Below are 26,793 nucleotides of genomic sequence, written 5' to 3' on the forward strand. Positions count from 1 at the left end.
ACAGACCTTCGCGCCGAAGGTACACAATGCGACGTCGCGAATAACTTCGACGGCGATAATCATGAAACCATGCGCTCTAAAGTTCCTTCTACGCATGCGCCCAGACTTCACGCATGCGTTGTAGTGGAACTGCGTTTTGTGACTGAACGCAAAAAAGAAAAAAGCCAAGCCGAATTTATACCTTGGGCGTTTCCTTCGGAAAGCCCGAGTAATTAGGCTGCACTGGGATATGGGTTTATCCACCGAGGCTGGAATATGTCGGAAATTTTAGAGAACCTGCCCCTTCGTATGGCGGCAGAAGCAGATGGGTGACAAAATATAACTTACCCTCCCCTGGAAAGGACTCCAGCTGGTTACTCCTTATTCGGTAGCCTCCTTATTAGGTAACAGGTGACTCGATGCATGCACTCCCTCCGATATCGTTCGTCGCTCGCCTTCTCCATACTATTGCAAAGATCTGAAATCTGGCAAACGCGAAAGAAACTACAACGGCGCTAATGGCGCCTGAGGGTAAGTCATTTAACGGCATATAAAGGGGTTAACGGAGATAACTTGCCTGGGTATCACAAAGACGTACCTTTTAAAGTGCGCGATGTCTCTCTCGCTCCCTCAACTCGTTTCTTGTTTACCCATCCTCATGGAGGTGATGGTGTGAAAATCAAAACAAAGAAGCTATGTTTATTGGATATTTAGCAAAAAAATTTACGTTAAATGTAAAAGTGAAGGTACAGTTATTTTTTTCAAGCTTCTGTCTAACGTTGCAAGACTGTAAACATTGGTACTGTAAGTATTTCGATCGAAAATGCATGTCGTGTCAACGTCGTTCGATTTTTTTAGTAGCACATCATGTGAGTTGGTCTTCAGCTCTAGAATTGGTTCTTTGCCTTTTAGCATGGAACCTTGATTTGATAAGTTACATGCGACTGGAAGGATATTTTTTTTGGATCAACTGGTTCAAATTTCGTATCTAACTTATGACTAAGCGTGATGGAAGCCGAGCAAAATTCGGGGCTGGGAAGCTACGTACATGTATTTACGTTCAAAATAACTCATATTAACGGAATGCGAGTCTTGGAAAATAAGTAATTACCCATTGATCCATCACAGTTCGTGATTTATTTTCTAATATGCACATTATTTTGTCGAGCTCTCAAGTTTTGTTTCGACTCAGAGTCATACACTACGTAGATGTGTGCTAATCGGAACGGTATTTTGGTTGTTTACGAGCTTGTATAGTGCACGCAGATTTCTCATTTTTTTCCAATACAAATTTCCTTATGAAACCTTCCTTTATCATTTTCTGCCAGTGAAGGTGTTTCGAAAACTTTGAAAGCCTTTCTTCGTTGATTCTAGAGAAAATTCATCCGAATGCCCCACAAGTTAAAAACTTCCGCACTGCTAATTATTTATGAAAGAAATCCCCTTCAGGATGTTTTTCATGTGAAGAGGTCTTTGGTTAATCATGGTTGTTGATCAATTTGTAAATTTTTAGGCGAACTAGGCAATACAAAGGTGGTAAAGCCATTAGTAAACAGGTGACTAACGTGCACACCTCTTACTGAGTTAGTTATGCCAGAAAATGTCTTAATGGTTTTGGAAAGAGTACCATATAACCCCATACATTAGTTATGCATTCCACTTCTTTGTCTTTTGCGTCAAAACTTTAAAAACAAAGTCTGCTAGGCGGAATGCATAATTAATGTATGGGGTTATAATTATGGTACTCTTGCCATGCTTTTTAATGAATTGCCCAAATGTCTGTAAATCAACATAGCACCTTAAATATATTCTTAGGTCATTGAAGTTTTGATGATAACAGGTGCACTACAGGAAGAAGCTAATGAGGACAGTAATTCTTTGTGAAAGTACAACTTCATTTTTTTTTTCAGCCCCACTCTGGGATTAGACTGGTACCAGTGATTAATCAAATTCTGTGGATTTGTATTATTGGTTATAGTTTAAATTCTTATTTGTTAAAATACTTTCTTTCTAATCAGTCTAGCAATTAAAAATGTGAACTGCAAGCATGACAGAAGTGTTAAGATATTTCAATGTGTTAGATATTAACAAGGTGTCCAATAGCAAAACAAAAGTAATGTAGATATTGCTTGCAGATCTTTACCCTTGGACTTGACATATTTAAGGTCCTGGATGCCTTTTTTTTCAGGGGATTCAGGTGACCGTGGTTGCTGTGACTATATACTGACAGGCCTGTCTATCATCCTCTTTGTGTGTACTTTGCCATTATCTTTATGCTTTTGTTTAAAGGTAAGGTTGCTAGAGATAATTCTCTATGGTAAATTTACAATTGCTGGCTCAAGACCAGGATTTCTTTCAAAATATTAAAGACTGTAAATACTAGCATCAGAGGATCGCACCAGCCCTTTTTTAGAAGTGAAGTTGTAGATGATTTTAAACTAAATTGTACAGCTGCTGACCTTTTTTTATGAAATAATTTCCTATTTGTAAACCCCTTTCTGTATTGAATTTCGTAATTAGCCCCTTAGCCTTATTGTTTCAGTAAATAGTCTACTAACCTTATTGTAAATTTTACATTTAGATAAGCGCAAGATTACTTCAGTTTCAATAATATAGATCGATTTCTATAGCGCATTTCCATGTAAAATGCTCTAATGAGCTTTACAACACTGTGTGTGGGACTTTTCCAGACTGCCAGCGGCAGTTTACATTTAATAAAGAAGAAATTTTACAGCTGCCCCCTCCCCCCATTTCCAGTAAACAGGCCAGACCACATCACAGTAATCTCGTGATGTGGGTTCTTTAACGTCCCCTGCCAAAATTAACTAATTTATAAGTGCATGAGACGGGACCTTCGGCTTTGCATCCTATCCAAGAAGACGAAGCAATGTGAGTGAAGCGTGTTGCTTAAGGACACAACGTCAAGCCCCAGCCAGGACTTGAACCCGGGCCAACTGACCTAGAGTCCAGTGCACTGACCACTGGACTACTCACATTTTCAATCAGGGCGTCAAGTCTTTACTTCACCTGAAGACATGGCAGAGACATTTAACAACCATTTTACTAGTATTGGTCAGACTCTAGCCCGTGGAATTCCTACTGTAGACATTGATCCACTTGATTATGTGAAAACCTCTGACAGGGTATTTTCTTTCGAAAGGATCAATGTCTGAGAAGTCGTAAACTTAGTCAAAGGTATCGATGGAGGGAAGGCCACTGGTCTTGACAACATTCCATGTAAATTATTAAAAATAGCCACCGATGTGGTTGCACCCTCTTTAACGTGTATATTTAATCAATCACTATTGACTGGTATCTACCCTTCCGACTAGAAGCTGGCTAACGTAACACCTATCTTTAAGAATGGATCCAAGACTGACTTAAACAACTATCAGCCTATATCCGTTATACCTGCTGTAGCCAAAATCTTTGAAAAAATTATCTATGACCAACTATACAATTATCTAAGTGTAAATGATTTATTAACCAGTTGCCAGTCTGGCTTTTGCCCCCTACACAGTACACTCACTGCCTTGTTGGAGACAAGCAACAATTGGTGTGTCAATGTTGACAAAGGTCTTCTTAATGGTGTAATTTTCATTGATTTAAAGAAAGCCTTTGACACTATAGATCACGAAATCATTCTGCAAAAACTTGTTAAATATGGGGTGGATGAAGATGCACTGAAATGATTTAAGTCTTACCCTAAAAAATTGCCTACAATGATGTAATATAAACAGTCACCTTTGCGGTGCAAGCCCTCTAAACTATGGAGTTCCCCAAGGATCAATAATTGGTCCTCTACTTTTCTTGATCTATATGAATGACTTACCAAATTGCTTGTGCCTACGCTCTCCTAGAATGTATGCTGATGACACGAACGTCACCTTTGCTGCGTCTTACATGCATTAATCTCTGGCTCAGCAAACAAGTTAAGCTTCAATGTGGCAAAAACTGAGTTCATGGTCATTAGCTTGCATCAAAAATTGCAGTCTTCAAATGACAAGACAAAAATGTTAATGTAGAGGGTGTCAAAATAAACCAAGCAGCTCATAGCAAAGCTCCGGACTGAACATAGATGAAAACTTCTTGTGGAAGGAGCACATTCACGCAATCTCTAAATAAGTCTCTTCCAGTATCGGTGCACTGATGCGAATGAGACCTTTTGTTTCATTGCACACCACTATTAAAATATACAAAGGTCTAGTCGAACCACATTTCGATTACTGCAGTGTTGTTTGGGATGGCTTGTCCAGTGAGAAACTACAAAATCGTGCTGCCAGAGTAATTGATAAATCAGTTATAATATGAACTCTAGCTGTTTTCTCAACTCTCTCGGCTGGGATAACTTATCAATAAGAAGGACGAAGAAAATTTAATGTATAAATGCGTTAATCTCGCCCCAAATTATCTTTGTAACATGTTCAGTCCGAGAACCTTGTCCTTTGATCTTCGTGGCGCAAACCAAAAATTGTACTTGCCGAAACCAAGAATTGATTTCCTGAAGCGTACCTTCAGTTATAGCGGAGCTTCTCTTTGAAACGATCTTCCTGAGGATATTCACACTGCAAAATCTCTACGCATCTTCAAGAGAAGAATTGATAAATGGCTCTCTGTATTGGGCTCCCACACGGCAAATATGTAAACCAGTTAATAGAAAATTTTACTTAGATGAATTTCTTCTTTGTTTTCTATTGCCTTATTGATATTTTTACCGTGTTTTGAATAAAGATTTAATTCATTCATTCATTCTAGTTTTTATTTTAGTTTTAAATTACGTAGTGACCTTTTTTCCTGAGTTGTAAATAGCCCGATTATTTTTATTGTGAATTTAATACTAGTAATACTAGTAATATTAGTTTTCAACTTAGGAGTGCATGTTACAGTACGAAATGTACATTGATTAAAGATGATTTATTCTCTATGGTAAAACCCCTTTTTGAATGTTTTATTTGGACAACTCCTTAGTTACAGGTTGGAATGAAATGCAAAACTGAACCAGTTTTTTTTATATTTTTGTTTTTGGACACAAAAACAGATTGTACAAGAATATGAGAGAGCAGTGATCTTCCGTCTTGGTCGTCTGCTGCCTGGAGGAGCTAAAGGCCCAGGTAGATAAGAATCAAAGACTTGAACATAGCTTGGTGAAGGCTAAATTAATTCTTTTTGGATCACCATTTTTTTTTCCAGCTCAAAGATTGTCTTTAAAGAATCTTGTATGCAAAATATTAAATGGAGACAAACCAAACATCTCCAAGTTATGACATTGGAAAGTTAGGTTTCAAATGCAGTTTTCCCAGGGAAAAAATATGAGCATGATACATTCTCTTTGTTCTTCCCAAAACTGTCTTGGCAACAGCTTGACCAGATAAAGCCTTTTTTTTTTTTTTCTCAGAGGGCATGGTAACAAATCCTGCAATCTGATTGGTTCTTAGCACAGTCAGGTTTTCTTATCTCTGCCCACATGCACATGAATGCTTTTGTGAGTTGCTGAGTTTATCCATTTCTTTTTCTAGCTCGGCAGTATTTTTAAGTAAAGATGTCGCTTACGTCCTCAAGCTTATAGAGGACTTAAAGATCGTTTTCTTTTTCCTCTCTCTCTCTCTCTCTCTCTCTCTCTCTCTCTCTCTCTCTCTCTCTCTCTCTCTCTCTCTCTCTCTCAAATCACTTTGACTGCCAGCAAAAGTATTGGCTTCAAAAAGAAGTAGTACATGTAGTAGCACATGTGTCAGTTGACACATGGCCTAACAATTGTTTGTAGTTAATTTTGATCCTTCACAAAAAGTAACGTCAATAGTTAAAAGGCAAGGTATTTGTTTACAACCAAATTAATCAATGTCACTTTCATTCATTTAATGTCTGAATTCTTTCCAGCAATTCTCTTGTTGTGAAACAGTGAGTGAAGTTTTGAGTTGTACCACAAATATGCTTCCAGCTTTCTTTGCAGGTCTGTTTAATTTGGACATTTGTACCATAAATTGCACAACAGAAACCAAAGAAATTCACTGAGTAAAAGCAAAATGAAATCCTTGTGTGTCTAGTTAAATTGTCTTATTTGACTTAAGTTTTTTGGTGGAAGAAAGACCAGATCTACACACACCATTACAGCAAATAGACAAGCAAACTTGCACAACTTCAAAACATACATTTAATTTACCACCAATTACTTTCCTTGCCATTTACTAACTGAACAGAGGTAAATCTTGGTGGATTGACCATAGATGGAAGTGAACACTTTCTTAAGATCCTTGCCTGTGTTTGAAGAAAAAAATTATTGTGACAGTGGACTTGAGTTTGTTTGCCAAACTGGTATGTTTTTTTCGAAAGTGTACATGCGCCTTTTTTTTTTCTTACACGCTCTTTTATTGACAGGTGTCAGATCATGAAAATTGCTAGTAAAAAAAAGTTTGAAAGTTTGTTTGGAACCTTTTCAATCACTTTTATCCAGACACAAATAAAGATGTTTTCACTTAAGCCTCTTTAATTAGGATTGCCTCTGTTTTCACTACCATCTACTTGATCAAAATTTGTTCATTATGGAGGATCTTGCCATAGTTACAGCCCTTAATCATTCGGGGTTAATTTTTTGAAAAAATCAAAAAGCTATTCACCAGTCTAGGTTAGTCCATATCAGGAAAAGACTGCGTCCTCTGTCTTGAGTACAGTTTTTCCAACATGGACCTGTCAGCAAGTGAATAACATATGCATTTTTCTGTACAATCTTCCTCAAGACTTGAAACTTAGCACAAGTAAACTACATTGATTTTTGAATGTATATTTGTTTGTAGTACAAAAAAATGTGCAATTAAAGCTCTAGGACTATCTTTTATCAGCAAAGTGATTTTTTTTTAAAGTGTCCTATCCTTTATATGTGGTCTGATTTAGCAACATTCATACCATTTAGACCCTTTGTATGCTTCATAAGTTTTTGTTTCTAGCTTTCAGAGTGATATGTTTCTAAGCAATTTTTGTGATAAATATTTTAGGTCTCTTCTTCATTCTGCCTTGTATGGACTCCTACCAGAAAGTTGACCTTAGGACAGTGTCCTTTGATGTTCCTCCACAAGAGGTAATCACTAAATTCTAGTTGCAGCATTTACAAGAGGGACAGTTTTGGAAAAGTTTATCGAAACATTTTTGTGAAATTTAGTGTAAAGATGTAGGTGCTGATAGTGATATAACCTTTGGCTCTGAAACCTCAAGTGCTTGAGAGAATTAATTGAGGTGCAAATGATTTCATTTTGCTCTTGTTCCATGAACATTGTTTATTTGGTGTGAAATAAACTCTCAACTTCAGCCTACAAGGTGATAAACTGAAATGCTGGTTATGGTCTCATTTGTAAATGTATTTCCTTGGATTTTTCTGTAGGACATCTGAGGCACTTAGTGTATTTTTAGCCACTTCCAATCTGATTGGCTTGTTGTACTTTTAATTTATTTTAGATTTTGACTAAAGACAGTGTGACTGTTGCTGTGGATGCTGTGGTATACTTTAGAATCCATGACGCAACTATGTCCATCACTAATGTGGAAAATGCCAATCGTTCCACACGTCTGCTGGCTCAGACCACCCTGAGGAACGTGCTGGGAACCAAGAACCTTAGTGAGATATTGGCTGACAGAGAAGTTATCAGTCATGTCATGCAGGTACTGATAAATCTGACTTTTCAGCATTGCTTTCATGTTTTAAGCAGGAACAGGTGGAGGAATCATTGGAAGATCTCTTAATTGTTTTGCTGCCAAACCTAAGTGTTACATGGTTATCTTTTGCACTGTAGTATCCTCCTCCCATTAATAGATGTTTTATTACCCCATCTATTGTTAAATACATTTTAAAGGTAAAGATCTCTCCCATATCAGTCAAACATATAGATGCTGATATTTCGATATGGGTCGTGTAATTTCTGGAAGTCTTGTCTAATACACATGAAAAGTGGAAACAATGGAAACAAGTAATTTATGACCTACCATTAAATACCGACCAAACTGTCGATAACTTGAGTAACTCTAATGTTGTGTGTAAAGGAAAAATTGAGATGATTAACATATTTTATGTTTTCTTTTCATAAGAGCTCGCTTGATGAAGGAACTGATCCTTGGGGTGTTAAGGTGGAACGCGTAGAAGTGTAAGTCAAAGCTTCATCCAGTTTTTATAGCTACTGCCTCTTATGGGGGTGAAGCCATAATGTTGTCCTGTTGAGTAAGTGAGTGAGTGATTATAAATTAGAATATGAAGGACCTCTCAGCCTGCTGAGTTTTACCTGATATTCCTCGCTCTAGGCTTTTGTTTGTTTGGAAAATCTTCAGTTTTCAATGCCTCTTGACAATTTCTTCAGATCGTTGCAAATCTTACTTGGAATTGACATGTGATCACACTGTTTCCTATTGCTACTTATTGTTTGTTTTGGAGTACTACTTGTGATGTATCAGCCTAAGGTCCAGAAAACAAGACAAGATTTGTTAGACAAGGTCAAGATGGCGTTTCTAGTAATCTGCCAAAAACTCAAACCTTGTGTACAAACCCAAATATGGAAAACTGGTCATGTGACCTTGGTGCAAGTAAAAACCCAAATGGAAAGATTTAACACTACAGAAGATGATTAACATCTTCACAATCAATTCAGGATGGCACATAAAAAAACAAAGCTTCACCTCTCAAGAATGTCTTAAAAGGTGTGTTTGGCACATCATGAAAACTCAAAGTAAAATTTTTTTTATGAAAGCATTTTACTGTTTGAATCTGAAGTAATCCAAAGAATTGTTTCTTTTTATTTTTTTTTAAGTTCTTGCCATGGAACCATAACAGACGATACATTAACATCTCAAAATAATTTCACAGCGGCGTCTGATTAAAAAAGACTTCCTCGCAGAAATTTCTAAATAAGTTAGATCTGCACATAGTAGAAACTTTGATGAAAAAATTAATTTATTCGGAAAGAGAGCATTTTATCATTTCATTCAGTGACTAATGCTCAAAAGAGCCAATAAATTTGTGAAGCAATTAAGGAAATATGTTTTTTAGGGCATGATGCAGTATTTTACAGGTCAGCAGACACCTTAACGAAAACCTAAAATGCTGATAACTTTTACAATTTGTTCCCACTGTAAGTCTAGTCCACAGCATAAAAAGGCAAAACTTAGAAAGAATACTGTAAACTTAGCTTTGAAACTTGGCTCACCTTTTGGATAGTTCTTACGCTCAATTATATATTTTGCCAAAGCTGAACTAAAGTTGCACACAATATGAAATTGTTGTTTTTCGCTGGCGGCTCTGTGGCAACTAAGTTTAGTTTTCAAAAGAGCTTATGCATCAAGGCTAAAAACTGAGACAGTTTTGAATGGCTGAGGCAGTGATCCAAAAACATTGTATTACCAGATCTGTAAAGCAGTGGCTTGAACCATATAAATTGGCATGTCAACAGCATTTTGGTCAGTTCCATTGAGAAGAAAACAAAACATGGGCACTTGTATAAGTAGCACGGCCATCCTATTCTCACTCGTTATTACCGAATGTTGTATCAAGTTGGCCAAAACAGTTCTATGTATAAACCTGGGACACACTGCTGTAACGTGTTGGATTGAAACCCCCCAAAGTACAAAAACTGACCTCAACAAGAGGAAAAATAAACCAAGGTATGTTTTAAGTACCAAATGTCCATTTTATTCACTTTCCACCTTTGTTATTGTTTTTCTGAGCAGCAATTATTTCACTTTCCCAACAAGCATTTGTTTCCCATCACAGTTACCGTATTTATTTGATTAAGCGCCCAGGGCGCTTATTTCATTTTTGGACTTAAAGGGTGGGCGCTTATTCAAGGTGGGTGCTTATTTGAGGCTGGGCGCTTATTAAATTTTCACCATTTTCAGTAAGTAAAAAGTTTATTTTGTAACAAAACAATAAATAAGAACAAAACATGACAAAATATTAAAGCATATAAATTGTAATTGTTCATTGTTCGGTTTGGTTTATGCCCAGGACTAACAACTCATTGTTCGGTCTTCACAGAAGTCTCTTTAGCTATCATAATTCTCAATCAACTTCAATGTCATCATTGCTCAGCTCAATAAGTGAACTTTCTGGTGCTGCCTCCTTGACCTCCAACAGCGTAATGTCAGCAAAATTGGTCAGTCACACAAGAAGCTGTTAGGGCTTGCTGGATGGATGCCAGGCAATCATGTCTACCCCCTTTAGGGGGGTGGGTGCTTATTTGAGGTTGGGCACTTAAAAATTACTTTTTGGGGTGGGTGCTTATTCAAGGCTGGGCATTTATTAACTTTTTCTATCCTCAGGGTGTGCTCTTATTCGAGGTGGGTGCTTATTCAAGGTTGGGCGCTTAATTGAATAAATAGGGTATGGATAATTAGTAACATGTCTTCGTTTTATGTCACTTTTCCCTCTCTAATTATTTCATTTTATTTCTTTCTTTTGCTTTTTCTTTTCTTTCTTTACTAACCTACTGCCACCTGCAACATAAAATGTACTGAAGAGCTAACAGAATACCTCTGGTTTATTTAGTTCCCTCGTTCACAAAGTAACATTACCATCAAGGTACTAGTAGAAAGCAAATTTCTAATAAACAAAAGCACTGTAAAGTAAAATAGTTATTACAATTTAGATTAATTGATTTATATGAATAAAGCATTGTATGGTCTGTTCTTGTATTGCAACAGTTTGCATGAATCAACTGTCTTGTAAACTTGATTTCTTATACCCAGAGGCTATCTAAGTTATGGAACAAAGAACTCTTGTTGGGTGTTCCTGGAGGTGATGATGGTGGTAGTAAAGAACATGATGATTATGAAAATTAAACTCCCAAATTGGAAATGTCAAGGGGAAATTATCAGAAGTATTTCAAGTCAAACCTGTTTGTAAAAAATGTGTAGGAGAAAATTGATTAGATTAAGTCAGCTGTTTGATGAGGTACATCACTTCATTTTTACGACAAGGAATCAATCATGCATATGAAGAATGATACCACAGAAATACATTTTGGTGATGTCACAGTGGTCAGTGGTCATCAACTTTAGGCTGCCAAGTGCTTTGATTTGTTAGTCAAGTAAGTTCAATGAAACTATCGCTTTTTTGCTTGGTTTTAAGTTGGAAAATATCCATAATACTTCTCATTTTTTTGTTAGATTTGATTCTTTGAATGGGTTTTTAATATATGCATTAATTGCAGAAACTAGTTGAGAATTGCTTATTGACTACAAGTAGCCTGTATACAACTGCTCCCCTCCCTTGTAATAAATTGGGAAAAGGAAATCTGTGTGGTGCTGTTGTTGTTCATGTTTGGGAATATCCCTTCTCTGATTTTTATTTGACTGGATGGGCACAGCTGTATGCAGGCTAATTACAGGCTTTTGGTTACTCCTCATGACTAGTGTTGACTGGGAATCGACAAACAGGTTTGTCTTGAGATACTTCTGATAATTTTCCCCCGACATTTCCAATTTGGGAGATGAATCATCATACTTAATGTATTCTTTGTTACCACCATCATCACCTTCATGAAAAACCAGCAACAGTTCTTTGTTCTATAACTCAGACAGTTTCTGGAGATAAGAAATCAAGTTTAGAAGGCAGTTGATTCATGCAAGGCTGTTGCAATACAGGAAAAGACAATACAGTGCTTTATTCACTTAAATCAATTAATTTAAATTATAATAATTATTTTACTTTACGGTACTTTTGTTTATTAAAAATTTGTTTTCTACTAGTACCAAGATGGTAATATTACTTTGTGAATCGGGGAACTAAATAAACCAGAAGTATTCTGTTAGCTCAGTACATTTTTTTGTTGCAGGTGGCAGTAGGTTAGTAAAGAAAGAAAACAAAAAGCAAAAGAAATAAATAAAATGAAATAACAAGAAAGGGAAAATTAGCATAAAAAGAAGACATGCTACAAATTATCCCTAATTGTGACTGATATGGTTCAAGCCACTGCTTTATAGAGCTGGTAATGCAACGTTTTTGGATCACCGCCTCAGCCAATCAAAAACCATCTCAATTTTTAGCCTCAGCGCAGAAGCTCTCTAAAAAACTTAGTTGTCATGGAGCCGCCAATTGAAAAACAACAATTTCATATCGTGTGCAACTTCAGTTCAACTTTGGCAAAATATATAGTTGACCATACGAACTATCCAAAAAGGAGCCGAGTTTCAAAGCTATAAGTTTACAGTATTCTTTCTAAGTTTTGCCTTTTTACACTGTCGACTCGACTCATGGTGAGAACAAATTGTAAAAGGTATCAATTGGCATTTTATGGTTTCGTTGAGGTGTCCGCTGACCAGTAAAATACTGTATCGTGCCCTAAAAAACGTATTTCCGCAGTGTCCAATTAAGGTACCGTGAGTCATATTGGATGGAATGGCAGAGTATCCTACAATGCAGAATGCCTTGTTGTATGAAACAAAACTCTCCCAAAAAATGGAATTGCAAAGAAGTAAGAAGATAATTTTATAATCAACGAGCAAATTAAAAGAAAAATCCCCTCCCCCCAAAGAAAAAAAGTGCAGGAAATTTTACAGGTCTGTTTCCCTTGACTTATCACTGATGTAACTTGTTGTGACATACAGGAAGGATGTACGTCTTCCTCAGCAGTTGCAGAGAGCCATGGCAGCAGAGGCTGAAGCTTCTCGTGAAGCTCGTGCTAAGGTAATTTGTCTTTAATATCAATTTTTAGCTTTGTGGTTGATCATCAGTGTTAAAGTTTATTACTTATACATATATGTAGGTTCTGCCTTTTTCTGAAGTAACAAAGGAAGCTGGCTCTTGTTTGAGTCATGCTAGATTTATCAACTTGGTAGTAATTTGAACCTTTAGAATAATAAGCCATATAATTTGGATAATAGAATTGATTTATCTGTATAGTCAGTTTGTTGGTGTGTATTTATGAGGTTATATTTAGCCTAAAACCACTTTGAATATCTGAAATTTATTAAAAAAAGACACGGGTACTTTCACAGATAAAGCTACAACCTTAGAAAAACATCATGTGATGAGGTGTTCTTTCCACTTAAGGTCATTGCTGCTGAGGGTGAACAGAATGCATCTCGGGCACTGAAGGAAGCTGCTGACATCATTTCAGAGTCTCCTTCTGCTCTTCAGCTGCGATACCTACAGACGTTGACAACCATCTCAGCTGAGAAGAATTCCACAATCCTATTCCCTCTCCCTGTTGATTTCATGAGCAGATTCCTACCAGATAAGAAAGGTTAATGAAAGAGAAAGACCAAAGAATGAGGAAAAAATTTTCTCATTGTAAGATAGTTGATTGTTCAAAATAGTTATCTGCACTTTTCATTATAAAGGAATATTAAGATTCAGAGCTTGAGTTCAACAAGAACCAACTAATTGTATAGAAGTAACAATTTCGGATTTAATTTTTAGTTCCATTTCATATATGTTGAAGTAACAATTTATCAGTACAGCATAATGCAGTTCTCAAAAAAAAAAAAAAAGTTCACGACTGGTACATAGACTTTTATAGCAAGCCAGCAGCTTCTCTTGCTTACATGCAAACTGGGAAAAGTCTGTGACAACCCAATCAAAGGGCAAGATGGATTTAGGATTTTTTCTTGGTGAAACAGGAATAGCATGAAAGATGCTTTCAGAGATTTTCACTACTCTTTTCCTTCCAAATTTTTGCACGTTTGGTTTCTCTGAGCTCCATTCAAATCCAGTGTAGTAATCATGATGAAAAGTGCATATCCTTTCCAAAAATAAAGTGACCATGATAGCCATTCTAGCTTGAAAAAATAGTGGCTGAGGTAGAAGCCTTTCCAAACAGCTGAGTAAAGTAGGAGTAAGTCTTGAGGGCTGAATAGATATTTTAGTTTCTGTGAGTAATATTTCTGCATTAGACTTAAACTTATTTACCCAGGGTTAACCATTTATGTTAATTAAATGTATTTCTCAAGTTTTGTTTAGAAATGTATGTCAATTTTGTGAAAATTTAATATGGTTAGAGCATCTTACTGACAGGTGCAAGAAACAGTGCTATGGCTAGGCGCATGCAAAATATATCTAATCAATTTTGATAGGCTGACAGTTCCTATCAATTCTAGTAAATAGATCATATATTATGAAATGTGATACATTGGAGAACTCTGATCAGAGCACTCGCAAAGTTTGTACTTGTTTGTTTTCCAGTAGAAAAATGTGCTGTATTTTCTTTTTTTTTTTTAAGTGATAACTGCCATGTGGTGATGTTAGTTTTGAGGATATTTTTGTGCTTACTGACATATAGTGGCAATATCATGACCTTGTCAGGCTGGAATTCTGTTGTTAAAATTCAAGTCTCTATTGTAACAGACATTTCAAGTGCTTGAAAAGACATTCCACCAATATATCACATGTTTTAAGTGTTGAGCTGTATTTTTTTTTTTTTTTGGGAGGGGGGTGGAGGGTTGGTCCATGGACCAACTTATGCCTCAACTTACATTGTAGACATGGTGCGTTACATATTAACGTATTAAACATATGAAGAGTCATGCAGTGTGTGTTGGTTATTTCTAGTTCATTTTCATCATAAAGTTCAATACTGTTCATTGTTTGTGTTATCCTTCAATGTAAAGACAATTAATAGAGCTTAGAATTTACCTATATAAAGAGGTATTGTGGCAGCTAGCAGTCTTGAAACATATACGTGGTGAATACAAAGTGTGTTATTTCTCCTTTGTGGTCTAAAGAAATCAGTCGAAAGATGCCAAAGTTCAATGAATGTTTTATCCAGACCTTTATTCCACACATGTACAACTGAGTCTTAACACATTCATAGCTGTTCATAGCTTAAATTATTTGCATCATTCCTCTTTCAAGAATCAGGTTATTTAGAGTAAAAAAAGGAATTTCATAGTCTGTGGAAGAATATTTACTTCTTCTGTTTAAATTGTTGCAAAACAAGAAACTGAAGAAGGGAAAAAACCAACTTGTGGACCGGAAAAATCTTTTAAACCAAATTATGCAAACTGTTGGAAGTATGACAAGGTAAACGTTAATGATGCTTTGGCTCTGTCCAATTATTTGAGGAACTTTTAAATAGTAATTTGCAGTCTAAAATTAAGGAAAAACCTGCTGAGGCACTGGTAAGATTGTATGTTGTCAATAACTTTTGGAAAAAGAACACTTTTGGGCTGGTTGTACGATGATAACATGAAAGGAGACCCTGCATTTTATTTAAACGGAAATTGAGGGATTGATTTTAGAATTTTAATCTTAGATCATAGAGTTCCCTTATTAACACCTGCCCAAGCTCTGCTGGGGGTGAAAGTGAGATATCTTTCTTAGGATTACCAACTGAGACTTCTTCATCAAAGAAACAAAAACAGCTTTGTAACTTTTGTATTACTTGAGATTAAAAATATTTTAGATATATCCATGACAACTAAACATCATGGAAATGAGTATTTTGGTACCTTTGGATATGATTGGTTGTCCCTAGGGAGGAGTACATATCACGTGATGTAGCAGAGTTGAAGTGTGTTTGTTTGCAGTTGAAACTTGCGTTGTGGTGCTTTCGACGATTCCAAATTACCTGAACATGGCTTCGGAAGGTAAGAATTAAAGTTCTCTGCAAGGTGAAAAGAAATTAGAAAATTAAATTTCACGATAGTGTAATTGCAGCGCAAATTTTAGCATTTATGGGGATAAAAAAATGAATTTAGATCGTTTAAGCGTTCCCAAAGATTACGTTTTTAGCCAACTCCTGAGGCGAAAGTTTGTCGTTTCTTCAACATTAAACATTCAAGTTTGTTGTCGAATAACGATTTCCCACTTGAACCATCCTTTAGTTTGAAAAGAACACGATTAAAATTGTGTCGAAAGACCATCTTACTTCAACATAACAGATCGCCAGAAGTGATGATGCTGCAACTGGGAAATTAATTAACATTACCCGATCCTACCTCGCTCTATGATTTATGTGCCGTTAAAAGATGCGTTTTGTGAAAAACTTACTTTATTTCCTTCCCTGCGACTGTGCTTAAGGAGTTTGAAACAGGAGCTATTATTACTGCATTGCGTCAGTGCCAAACGTGGATCATGGAAATTGATGCAACGAAAGGAAACCTACAGAATCGTTTAATTATGATGCGCAATAAATATGTTGCTTTAACGTGAACGTGAAAGTTTTGAATCAGACAGTAACTGTAAAACTAAAGGTGGTGGTGATACATGATAAGGTGTAATTAAAGTTTTTAAATCGCTCGAACTTTGGAAATAGTTCTAATTCCCTAACGTCATCTATTGCACTTGTTAATTTCAAGCTTGAGTGAGTTCAGTTTGTAGAATATTTGGGTTCAATTATTTGTGTACATTGTGTAGTAAATGAAATCGAAGCTTCGAGACATCTTCCTCAGATATGTCCTACTGTCATTAGGTAAGAACCTTCCCAGATGTGTAAGTGTATCACATCTTTGCCTTTTTTGGGGTCGATGAATATTTTAACATTGTATCTTTTGCAATTACAATGGAGAGTTAATCAATGAAGGCACTTCCAGTGTTGACCATGACTTTTCAACTGAATCACCTCTAGTCTTGTGCAAGCAGTGACATATATTGGTTAATGCAATAAAGTATGCTCTGTTGTGTAGTTTTGTACATCGGTAATTAGAGCATTTTCTTGATGTGATCTCTTAAGTGTTTTCCCACAGTATTTTTTTAATTCACCAATTTCAAGTTTGTTGTTGATGTAGTATTTTTGTGTTATTTATAGATGATGATGTTTCACGCGGGTTTTGTGACTATGTTCTGACATTTCTGTCTTTCCTTATCTTCGTTTGCACTCTGCCTTTTTCATTGTGTTTTACTTTGAAGGTAAGTAAATAGGTGAATGTAATGAGAGATTTCAGAGCATGAGTACTCTGGTCTGTGCCCTTTCAACATAGCTTGGTATGTTTTCATCATACTTTGATAAGAGTACATTATTCAATCAAAGATGTGCACAAACTTCAGGTAATAACGGATTATTTTGTATGCAGATTGTGCAGGAATATGAGAGAGCAGTTATGTTCCGTCTTGGTCGATTACTTCCTGGAGGAGCAAAAGGGCCAGGTATAATGCAACACCAAACACAAATAACTAAGACCAAACAGCTTTCCTTATAAGAGTATGAAGTAAATATTAGGGCATGATATATAATAGCTACAAACTGTAACCACAAGGAAACTGATTTACTGAGGGAAAATTTACATGAAATCATCCGTATTTGGGTTGAAAATTAGAAAACGCTCAAAATGGCAAAACATTTTGGTGCATAAATCAAATCGTAAACATGCATAAAAATCAAGGATTTCATATATTTTTTCATACATTTCATTTTGATTTTTTTTTTTTCTTTCAATGAGCAAAGAGATCAAGGGTTATTTTTCTACAACGTTTGATTGTTGGCCCACACAATGAGGGCAACAAGCCACAACCCTTGCCAACAGTGTGGTGCATCTCTTCTTAATGTAAGCTGTTTTTAGAACAATATTTTGATGGGGCACAGATTACAAAGATTATGAATAACCCAATCAAACTGTAGAATATTCCAAAAACTAAAGATGCAAAATCATATTAAACTCATATGATAGTTTTAAATAGTACCATCATAAACTTTATGTGAAGAAATGCTGCCAAACAAATTAAAAATGATTCCACATCCATCAGTAGTGTACCCACTGATAAGTGCTCTTGGGATTATTAGCTTGGGATTCCCTTTCTGTTTCTTTAGGCTAGCTATCATGGGAAAACCTTTTGTTCTCCTGACAGATCCCAGCTCCATTAGCTAAAATTTCCCCAAGGTAATTTACTTTGGTAAAACTGGTCACACCGGCAAATTCAAGTTTCCCTCTGGGTTGTCTGTTAGCAAGTATTATTTCCTAAGGGCAAAAGTCTAGTGATGGTGACCACAGCTATCACAGATAATTCTCAAATTCATTAAAAATTCATGAGGGAAACAGCCAATAAATTAGGCATATTTGGGTCACATGCATGAAACTTTGATACCTAGTGAATGCTCAGATAAAAATCTTCAGGGTTTTGATCTTAGATGAAACATGGTTTTGATCTCAGATCAAATACTTTAATTTTAATGAGCATTTTCAATAATTAATATACTGTTATCATCAATTCCAAAAATGACCCAAATAGTATTGCATAAACGGTCTTCAGTCGATATCTCTTCCCCAATTTCATGGCTTCCTCCATCACAGACTTGCTTAGCCAGTAATTCAAGGTTACTGCATCTATTTCTTCAATGCTGGTAGAAAGCTATGCGACCTTGAGTAAATCATAGTCTTTAACCCCTTAATAGCCACAGCTTTTGTGAAAAAATGTGTTTTGAAGCTAGTCAAGCAGATTTCGGGTCGCTGTTGTGGTTTTAAAAGCTCAAACTTACCACAAACCCATTCACAGCTTGTACACTCGACGGCCTTTCGATCCAAATGTAAAATGGCGGCCTGAAAATCTCGGGCAGGTGCAGAAAGCAAAATTTCCAGATTTCTCCTGCCCTTTTTTCCCCTTTCTTTGCCTGAAGTTTCTCCTCACTTGCTGGAAATTTAGTGGGCTTCATTTTGGTGTAGAGATTTTTTAGTAAACTACTCATTATTTTCAAACCACATGCTCAGAAAGGTAGGTGGGTAATGGAACAAGATTTTCGTGCAGATTTTCAGGTCAAAGTTACATGGTTTTTTTGGCTATTTCTCCAATCTCCTTCACTCAATGGCACTCATTCTGGTATCATTTGTAAGGTATTTTCAACCTGTTTAAGTACGTACTCAAAGTCGTGCTCCAGGGTTAAAAGTGATGATGTCACAAGGCGTAGAAAGAGTGTGGTTCCACATGGGCACTTACGGGTGCACTGGACATCAATAGGTTAAAGAGCACCCCTAGATTGAAAATGGGAGCTATAACTGACTGAGAAATTTGCCATTTGCCAAAAACTGTTAATGCCCATTTGTTCTTACATTTGGTAGGTGATGGAATAAGTTTTTGACCAACTCATGCTCTCCATCTTCACTCATGGTTACACCCGAACTACACCAAAACAATTTATCGTGCATGCATGTTTGTGTGATGTTACAGAAAAGGGAAAAATTGCATTGCTGCATAAATTAATTTTCTTTCATTTGGAGAGGACAATGGAAAAAATTTGTCACTGCATATATTGTTTTGTTTTATTTGAGAAGTCATCTCAAACTTGTGCTTTGGGTTTCATCAGGGGTTCCAAAGACCTTAAAACAATAAAAGCACACGGCCTGCAGCCTTGTTCTTCCATCAATTTCTTGGTGTTTGGAACTCCAGATGAAACACTCCCGGTCACTTTTGAAATATTACTTGGAAATTGGTATCGTATTTAATTTAGGGTTTTGTCTAGATCCTCATCTTGTTCTTGACTGATGGTAGAACAATATTGGTACAATTTTAAAATAAATAATTTGTACCTTGAAGCCTACTGTTAGTCATGAATAGTGATTGTTACTTGCAGCTATTCTACATAGGGCTGGCATAGATGATCACACCTCACTATCAATTGCAGTTTTACATGAACAGTAGACTTTGTTTTGTGTATGGTATATTATTCTATCTTCTGATGATTTCTTTCTGTTATTTCCATGTAGGGTTATTCTTTATTCTGCCCTGTATTGACTCCTATCAGAAGGTGGATTTGAGGACAGTGTCATTTGATGTCCCGCCACAGGAGGTATTGACGGTTCTATGTGGTTGTTTGATTTATTGTTTGAAGTTTGGTGTGTGGTGACAGTGTGGTTAGATTTTATAGCAACTAAGTATCATTGCTGGCTTTCAGATTCTGACCAAAGACAGTGTAACTGTTGCAGTGGATGCAGTTGTTTATTTCCGCATCAGTGACCCAACCATGTCAGTTACTAATGTGGAAAAGGCTGACCAGTCAACTCGCCTGCTTGCGCAGACAACACTGCGGAATTTTCTTGGCACCAAGAATCTCAGTGAAATTTTGGCAGACCGTGAAGAGATCAGCCACGCCATGCAGGTACAGACAAATTATTGAAATAATTGATTTATGTTTCTTGGAAATAAGTGGACTTGGGTTTATGTATTTGTTACACTTTGCAGACTTCTCTTGATAGTGCTACAGATCCTTGGGGTGTTAAAGTGGAACGTGTTGAAGTGTAAGTACCTTTATGTATAACTTTTGCACCCTAAACTAGCTGAACTGAGCAATGGAGCTTTGAGTGTTTGGTACAAAAGGTCAACACAAAGAATACTGAATTGGCATCTAAGAAAAAGCATAAGTCTCAGTCTGGGAGCTTTGTATTAAGACTTAAAAACAGCAGATATACAGACTGGTTGGTCTTTCTGTAAGAACTCTCTGTTTGCTTTTAGTGATGATGTAATAGAAGATTTAGAATGCAATTTTTGTGTAAAAAAACTATTTACATGAAAATATGACTTTTTGAAGTCATCTTAAGGTTACTTCCTACTTTCGTGGTTGTGCTTCGGGAAAAAATTCGTATGCGCGCTAGTTTGAAGAAAACCCTAACAAACTACACATCAAAACAAAGCTTAATTAATGCAGTTTACAATAGAAATATAATTTAGGCGATATTTTTAGTTAGGAAGTGTCAGGAGCTGGTAAGGCGTGAAACGACCGAGGTTCCTTCTATTGAATTTATCGGGTATCGGATCCTGCGGCACGAGAAAAATGGCTGCACAGTCTCATTCACGAGGCATCAATCAACAAAAGTGTGTCAGGCTTTTCCGATATTCTGATTGGTTGTCTAGATAAATTCGTTCAAAGTGGATGTATTCCTCTCAAAATCAAATGCGAGATTTTAGCTCCTAAAGGTTTGTAAACAAGTAGCGCCACATCAAGAGATTATCTCGCCTCCTGAAACCGCAAACCAATGAGAAGACGGCACCTCCCAGCGTCAGTGACAATGGATCAAGATTTTCCCGCGAAAAGTATCGCGTAGTAGACACGTTTTTTTAGCTCGCTTTGTTGATCATTTAGTGATGGACAAAGTCGGCGAAGGAAAAACCCACGGTATAAAGGGTAAATCTGCCGCATTCTTCTTTTTCTCCATCGGTTTCATCAGATTCCGACAAAGAATCTTGTTTACAACCTTCTGTGGAGTTGACTTTAATTTTTAAGCTGCTTGCCCCAATGGTAATCGAATGCTGCCTAGCTTCAGCAGATGCCGAGCTTGTCGAAAGCTCCTGGCCAAACCAAGAGCCTTTGTCGCTTTCATCAAGGACTGTTTTTTTTTGTTTGTTTGTTTTTTTGACAAAATGCTGCCATTTCTCTTTTCTTTGGGCCTGGTTTTTTCCTTTTCTTTACGCAAGGACTCCTCTCTAATTTTGAGTTATGTTTGTTATCCACGAGAAAAGACTTTCCACGAGCAGATAACTTCCACATGTAAATTTTGTCATTTGGTTATATCAACTTAGTTGAAATTGTAAATTGGCCACCGCAACAAATATCGCTCTGACGAAGGGCTAAAGCTCGAAACGTCAGCTTTTTTTATTCGTTACGGTGGCCAATTTACAATTTCAACTTAGTTGATACAGTCCAACCCCTATTAAGCGGCCACCCCTTATTAAGCAGCCAGTTATTGCAGTCCCGAAATTATTTTCAGTTAAATATTATAAATGAAACCCCAATTAAACGGCCACCCCTATTAAGCGACCGCGGCCACCTTTTGGTCGTCCCGATGGAGGTTTTTATTGTTTTTTTACCCCTATTAAGCGGCCACCCAAAATTAAATATGCGTGCTTTGGATTTGTTTGTGATAAGGTGATGACAGATAAGAATCCGAAATAGACAGCAACGACTGCCAAATATATCTAAACACGCGTTTATTGAACCGCTTCGAGCTCCAAAGCGACAAACAAGTCTCCAGGATTAGTTTAAGTAACGATCTTTTACTTTTGCGACATGTAGGATAGTTTTGTCGATATCGAGAATTTTATGTGTTATTTGGCTCTTGTTGAGACCTCATCGTCAGATTTCCTTAAAATTGAACTTATGCAATTAATCACTGAATTAATATTACCATGACGTTTCCCCCACCGACACAGCACCTTGCTACCCCCACCGACACAGCACCACAGTTTCTTTAGAATCTTTCAGCCTTTATAAATTTTGTCATGTGTGCGATGTAAAAAAATATGCAAATGACATGAAATTGCCGTGAATATTACCCTGGGGGTTCGCCCATTTTACGGAGATTGTAACACCTTCCTGATCTATTAACTTTTACTTGAAAATATGTTTTTCTAAATAAGTCAGACGCTTTTTGAGATTTTTAAATTTTTAGTTAAAATGTTTAACTTCAATCTAGTCCAAAAAAAAAAAAATCGATTTTTTCGGCCTCTGAAGGTAGGAAGTAACCTTAATTTCACTTTGTTCACATTCTCAATTTTGTAAGGAAAGGCATTAATCGTCTTCTTTATTTGAGTACAAGAACCCAAACCATCCATCCAGTCAGATTTGCCAAGCTCATGTAAAACATGCATTGATACATTGTTGAGTAAATAACCCTCTCCTTTATTTCTCTAGAGGCGGAAATATTTTTTCGAGTAACTTTGATCAAAACATCCTTTGTAGCACTAATTACTCATTTAACCTTACAGGAAAGACGTACGTCTTCCTCAACAGCTGCAGAGAGCTATGGCAGCAGAGGCTGAAGCTACTCGTGATGCTCGTGCAAAGGTAGATATCAGCTAACTTGTAGAGGACAGTGGAAACTGCTGAAAAAGCTTGTATCAGTATGAACACTTTGATCAAACAGTGAGAGAATGTTTGACAAGACAAGAGAAGGCTTTTACCAAGGATATCTTTTATTGACTACTTTTTCGATTTCAGGTCATTGCTGCTGAGGGTGAACAGAATGCATCTCGGGCATTGAAGGAAGCTGCTGACATCATTTCAGAGTCTCCTTCTGCTCTTCAGCTGCGATACCTACAGACACTGACGTCCATTTCAGCTGAGAAGAATTCCACCATTATTTTCCCACTCCCTGTTGACTTTCTGAGCAGATTTTTGCCAGATGAAAAGAAATGACTAGGCAGCCAAAAACAAGAAATTGAGGAACACTCTTTTGAATCACCATTGACTGAAGTTAGTGTTCTGTAAACAAAACTTGCTCTGAGAACATTTAAAAAATACACAGTGCTGTACATAATCCTGCTCATACCACAGTAAGCAGTTATATATCATATTGATTAATACATTGGAATCTTCCGTCAGATTATTTTAACTTGGCCAATAATTAAGCCAACATCAAATTTGTTGACTACATTTTCTCTGTTGATGAATTTATTGTTAAGGTTATACAGGGTTCGTACAGGTCATGGAAAACCTGGAAAGTCATGGAATTTCAAATTTTCATTTTCCAGGCCTGGAAAGTCGTGAAATTTAGGTGTAGGTCATGGAAAGTCATGGAAAATCAATATGCTCTCTATGGGTGAAAGGCAATAATAATAATTATTTAAACAATCTTTAAGGAGGAAGTGCCCGTCACATAAATACGTGGTTTTCAGGGAGGTCCTCCGTAAAAATACGACCCAAAGTTGAAAAGTTAACTGACGAGTCCAAAAATCAGCTTTAATTTCATTATAAATAAACAGAAGCACACATTGTGAGAATGTTTGCAAACATAAATTGTTTTTTTATCATTACTGTCAGAGAACAATACCATTATTTATTGCTTACGGTAGGTCATGGAATCTTTCAAAAGGTCATGGAAAAAGTCATGGAAAGTCATGTAATTTTAACAGGTCGAAAGTGTGCGAACCCTGTCATAGTTTTGATAAAAATTTTAAAACAGTAAATTGAATTAAATACACTGTTTTGAGTGTATAAAAGTATATGGTAAATAGATTCACCTTCTAGTGGCAGAATAAATGAGCAGTCTAATACTGCGTGGTGTGTGGTTAAGTGAAAATCACAAACTAGAAGTGTTCAAAGGTCTTTCTGATTGAGTGCTGTGGGACCAAATTAAAGTTATCACCTCAGGAGATCAAAGCAGAGAGAACCTCTACAACCAGTGAGAACTCAAAGTCTGTACACTCCCAGGAGACATTTTGAGAGTGCTCTTTTGTCAGTCGTTCTACCACTTAAATTTTAGTCATGCTCTTACCAATGTTTCTTGTTTATTATGCTAGTTGGGCAACAGAGGTAGGGTTTATAGTTAACATGTTACTGTGTCACATGAGTGTTAGCTGTAGTATTGTCATATGCAGCTCTCATGAAGACAGTGTGGAAAACTGATCATTCTGTCTGAAGTCTGCTCGTATGTTTGATGAAAGTTAAATGTTGTTTAGTATCCAATAGCACTAATTTAACATTAGTGTGTATATTTAAGATAACATTTACAGTCAGTTAAGAATAATTAACTGTTTAGCAACAAGATTTGAGGCATCATAGCTTTCCCATGACTCAAACATTTGATGTAAATCACTTGTGAATGGAAGGCACGTGCACAGATGATTCTTGAACCTGCTTGTTAACGAATTGTTTTTAAAATGTGTTTTAATTGGTGCCAATTTTGTACCATTTTTGCAAATTGTGCTGTCTTTTGTTCTTAACTGTTCAATTAGAGTAGCAAAAGATGTAACATATGGTTAAACCTACAATTGATGTTAAATTTCAACAATTTAAGTGAAAATTAAAGCTACCTTATTGTATGGTCAAGTTATTTTTGTGTTTTATTTTTTTATATACATACCGTATTTATTCATCTTTAAGCCGAGCGATTTTTTCACAAAATTTTACCAAAATCTCGAAAACTTGAGCTAGAGAAGGGTTCTCGGCTTATTGCGGAATGTTTTTCGAACAGCAAATTCAAAGGAAACATAGATATGTTCGTCTATAAGCCGAGATATTGCATGAAAAAGTAAATAACAAAACAAGTTGAAGTTGGTCATTGAGTTTAGGTGATTGCTTCAAAAGGAGCGGTTTGTTGTTTTCGGCGCGTAGTAATTACGGCTACTGTTCGTCCTCAGTGTCGGCGTGGAATTCGTCGTCCATCTCCTTTTCATCCGCTAGTTCTGCCGTTTCTTCCGAGTAGATTACTTCATCTTCCATGCCATCTAGGTTCTTTTTTAAGTCTTTAAGTCTTCATTCAATATACAAGTAAAAATACATACCTATATTTACATGTTTAAATTATTAATTAAAAAGTTAAAAAGCGAAAGCATATTTAAAATACATAATTGATGGCGTACGTTCAAAACCTGTCGATGTGACTTCAGGGGTACCTCAAGGCACAGTACTTGGTCCATTAATGTTTTTGTTATTCATTAATGATATGCAAAATGGGCTAGGATGTACACTAAGATTGTTTGCTGATGATGCTTTATTGTATCATAAAATCTCTCATCATGATGACACCTTGACTTTACAGCGTGATCTAGATAAGCTAGGCCTTTGGGCTAACAGGTGGCAGATGCTGTTCAATCCTTCTAAATGCTACAAAATGTCTGTTTTCCGTAGTAGATCCCCGGTGGTTAAAGACTACACCCTTTACAACCAAACCCTGGTATCTGTTCGACAACATCCTTATTTAGGTGTTTTGCTGTCCAGTAATCTGCGGTGAAACTCTCATGTGGACAAGATTGCTAAAAAGGGGAACTCTTCACTTGCGTTTGTGAAAAGGAACTTGTATGCCTACTCTGAAGAAGCCAAACGTGTAGCATATGTATCACTTGTCAGGTCACATTTAGAGTATGCGTCTGCAGTATGGGATCCTTATAGACAAAATCAAGTGGAGAAACTAGAAGCTATCCAAAGTCGCGCAGTGAGATTTATTAAACATGATTATAGTTATAACACCAACGTGTCCAATTTGAAGGAATCCCTATCTTTGGATTTACTAAGCGAGAGAAGAAAATCCCATCGTCTACAAATTTTCCATAAAATCTGTGAACAATAGTATTGCTTTGCCTCTCCCGTCTTATTATCAATTGTCTATTAGGGAAACTAGAAATTATTCGACGAATTCCTTTATTCAACCATCTGTACATCATGATTACTACAAGTATAGCTTCTTTCCGAGAACTGCAAGGGACTGGAACTGTTTATCACCTGGAACTAGATCACTTAATTATTCAGCTTTTTGTAGTACAAAATTTTTTAAAGTTTTTTATTTCTAAGTATAGCTATATTGTTAATTACATATTTTATTTATTTATTTATTCTTTTTATTGGCTATGTTTATATTTTTATTCTTTTATCTCTTCTTGGTGTGTAATAGCGTTGAAGAGTATTAAAATAGATGTAGATGACCAATCAGAATTGCCCATTCCCACGATTGGCAGACAAACTTCTCAAATGTTACGGTGTTGAAATTTGCGATCACGTAAAAAGAAAACTTACCTTGGCTTCTCTGCTCTGTAATCCAGTAAAGTAATCTCTCATCCAGCCGCGGATATTTCGGAGTGTAACGGGCCCATCGTTGTGCGTTTCGCTGACATCTCGAGCTCTCTATTAAAGAGATTCTCTTGATCTTTCTTCAAGCGACTCACTGATGACTTACCCTCTGGTTATCTCGGAATTGTTTTGGACGGCAATACTGCATTGAAACTCTGTTCCGTTTCGAAACTTTTGCGTTCATTTCAGTTTGTTCCAGAATGGAATTCTCTGAATATGGTCTCGGCTTATAGCCGAGTATTTTCAATTTACATGTTTTGAGAACCTTCCCGATTAAAACAGACCGACGTTCAGGGTCTCAGCTTATAGCCGAGTATTTTCAATTTACATGTTCTAAGAAACTTCCCAATTAAAACAGACCGAAGTTTAGGGTCTCGGCTTATAGACGAATAAATACGGTATATATATCTATATATAT

General features: G+C 36.5%; 2 protein-coding genes and 1 long non-coding RNA gene across 4 annotated transcripts; 2 read left to right on the top strand and 1 right to left on the bottom strand.

Moving 5' to 3' along the window:
• Nucleotides 1–353: 353 nt before the first annotated feature.
• On the top strand, nt 354–14,472 carry LOC111326626 (mechanosensory protein 2). Its single transcript, XM_022930664.2, has 8 exons — nt 354–510; nt 2,168–2,268; nt 5,018–5,090; nt 6,966–7,048; nt 7,423–7,626; nt 8,050–8,105; nt 12,556–12,634; nt 13,001–14,472. The coding sequence occupies exons 1-8, from the start codon at nt 498–500 to the stop codon at nt 13,196–13,198; spliced, it is 807 nt and encodes a 268-aa protein (XP_022786399.1). The 5' UTR covers nt 354–497; the 3' UTR covers nt 13,199–14,472.
• Nucleotides 14,149–15,526, bottom strand: LOC148733962 (uncharacterized). The gene is made up of 2 exons (XR_015999684.1): nt 15,397–15,526; nt 14,149–14,664 (listed from the first exon to the last, which is right to left on the bottom strand). It is a non-coding gene; the product is annotated as an uncharacterized LOC148733962 (long non-coding RNA).
• Nucleotides 15,400–24,642, top strand: LOC111326688 (mechanosensory protein 2). Of its 2 annotated transcripts, XM_022930745.2 has the most exons (8): nt 15,400–15,534; nt 16,695–16,795; nt 16,960–17,032; nt 19,582–19,664; nt 19,770–19,973; nt 20,057–20,112; nt 22,577–22,655; nt 22,809–24,642. In XM_022930745.2, the coding sequence occupies exons 1-8, from the start codon at nt 15,522–15,524 to the stop codon at nt 23,004–23,006; spliced, it is 807 nt and encodes a 268-aa protein (XP_022786480.1). In that variant the 5' UTR covers nt 15,400–15,521; the 3' UTR covers nt 23,007–24,642. The 2 variants fall into 2 exon arrangements, with proteins under 2 accessions (XP_022786480.1, XP_022786481.1); XM_022930746.2 differs by lacking the exon at nt 16,695–16,795 and having other exon boundaries at nt 15,459–15,534.
• The last annotated feature ends 2,151 nt before the right edge of the window (nt 24,643–26,793 follow it).

Source organism: Stylophora pistillata, chromosome 4 (assembly GCF_964205215.1).
Source record: "Stylophora pistillata chromosome 4, jaStyPist1.2, whole genome shotgun sequence".
In the NCBI taxonomy this organism is placed as follows: domain Eukaryota; kingdom Metazoa; phylum Cnidaria; class Anthozoa; order Scleractinia; family Pocilloporidae; genus Stylophora; species Stylophora pistillata.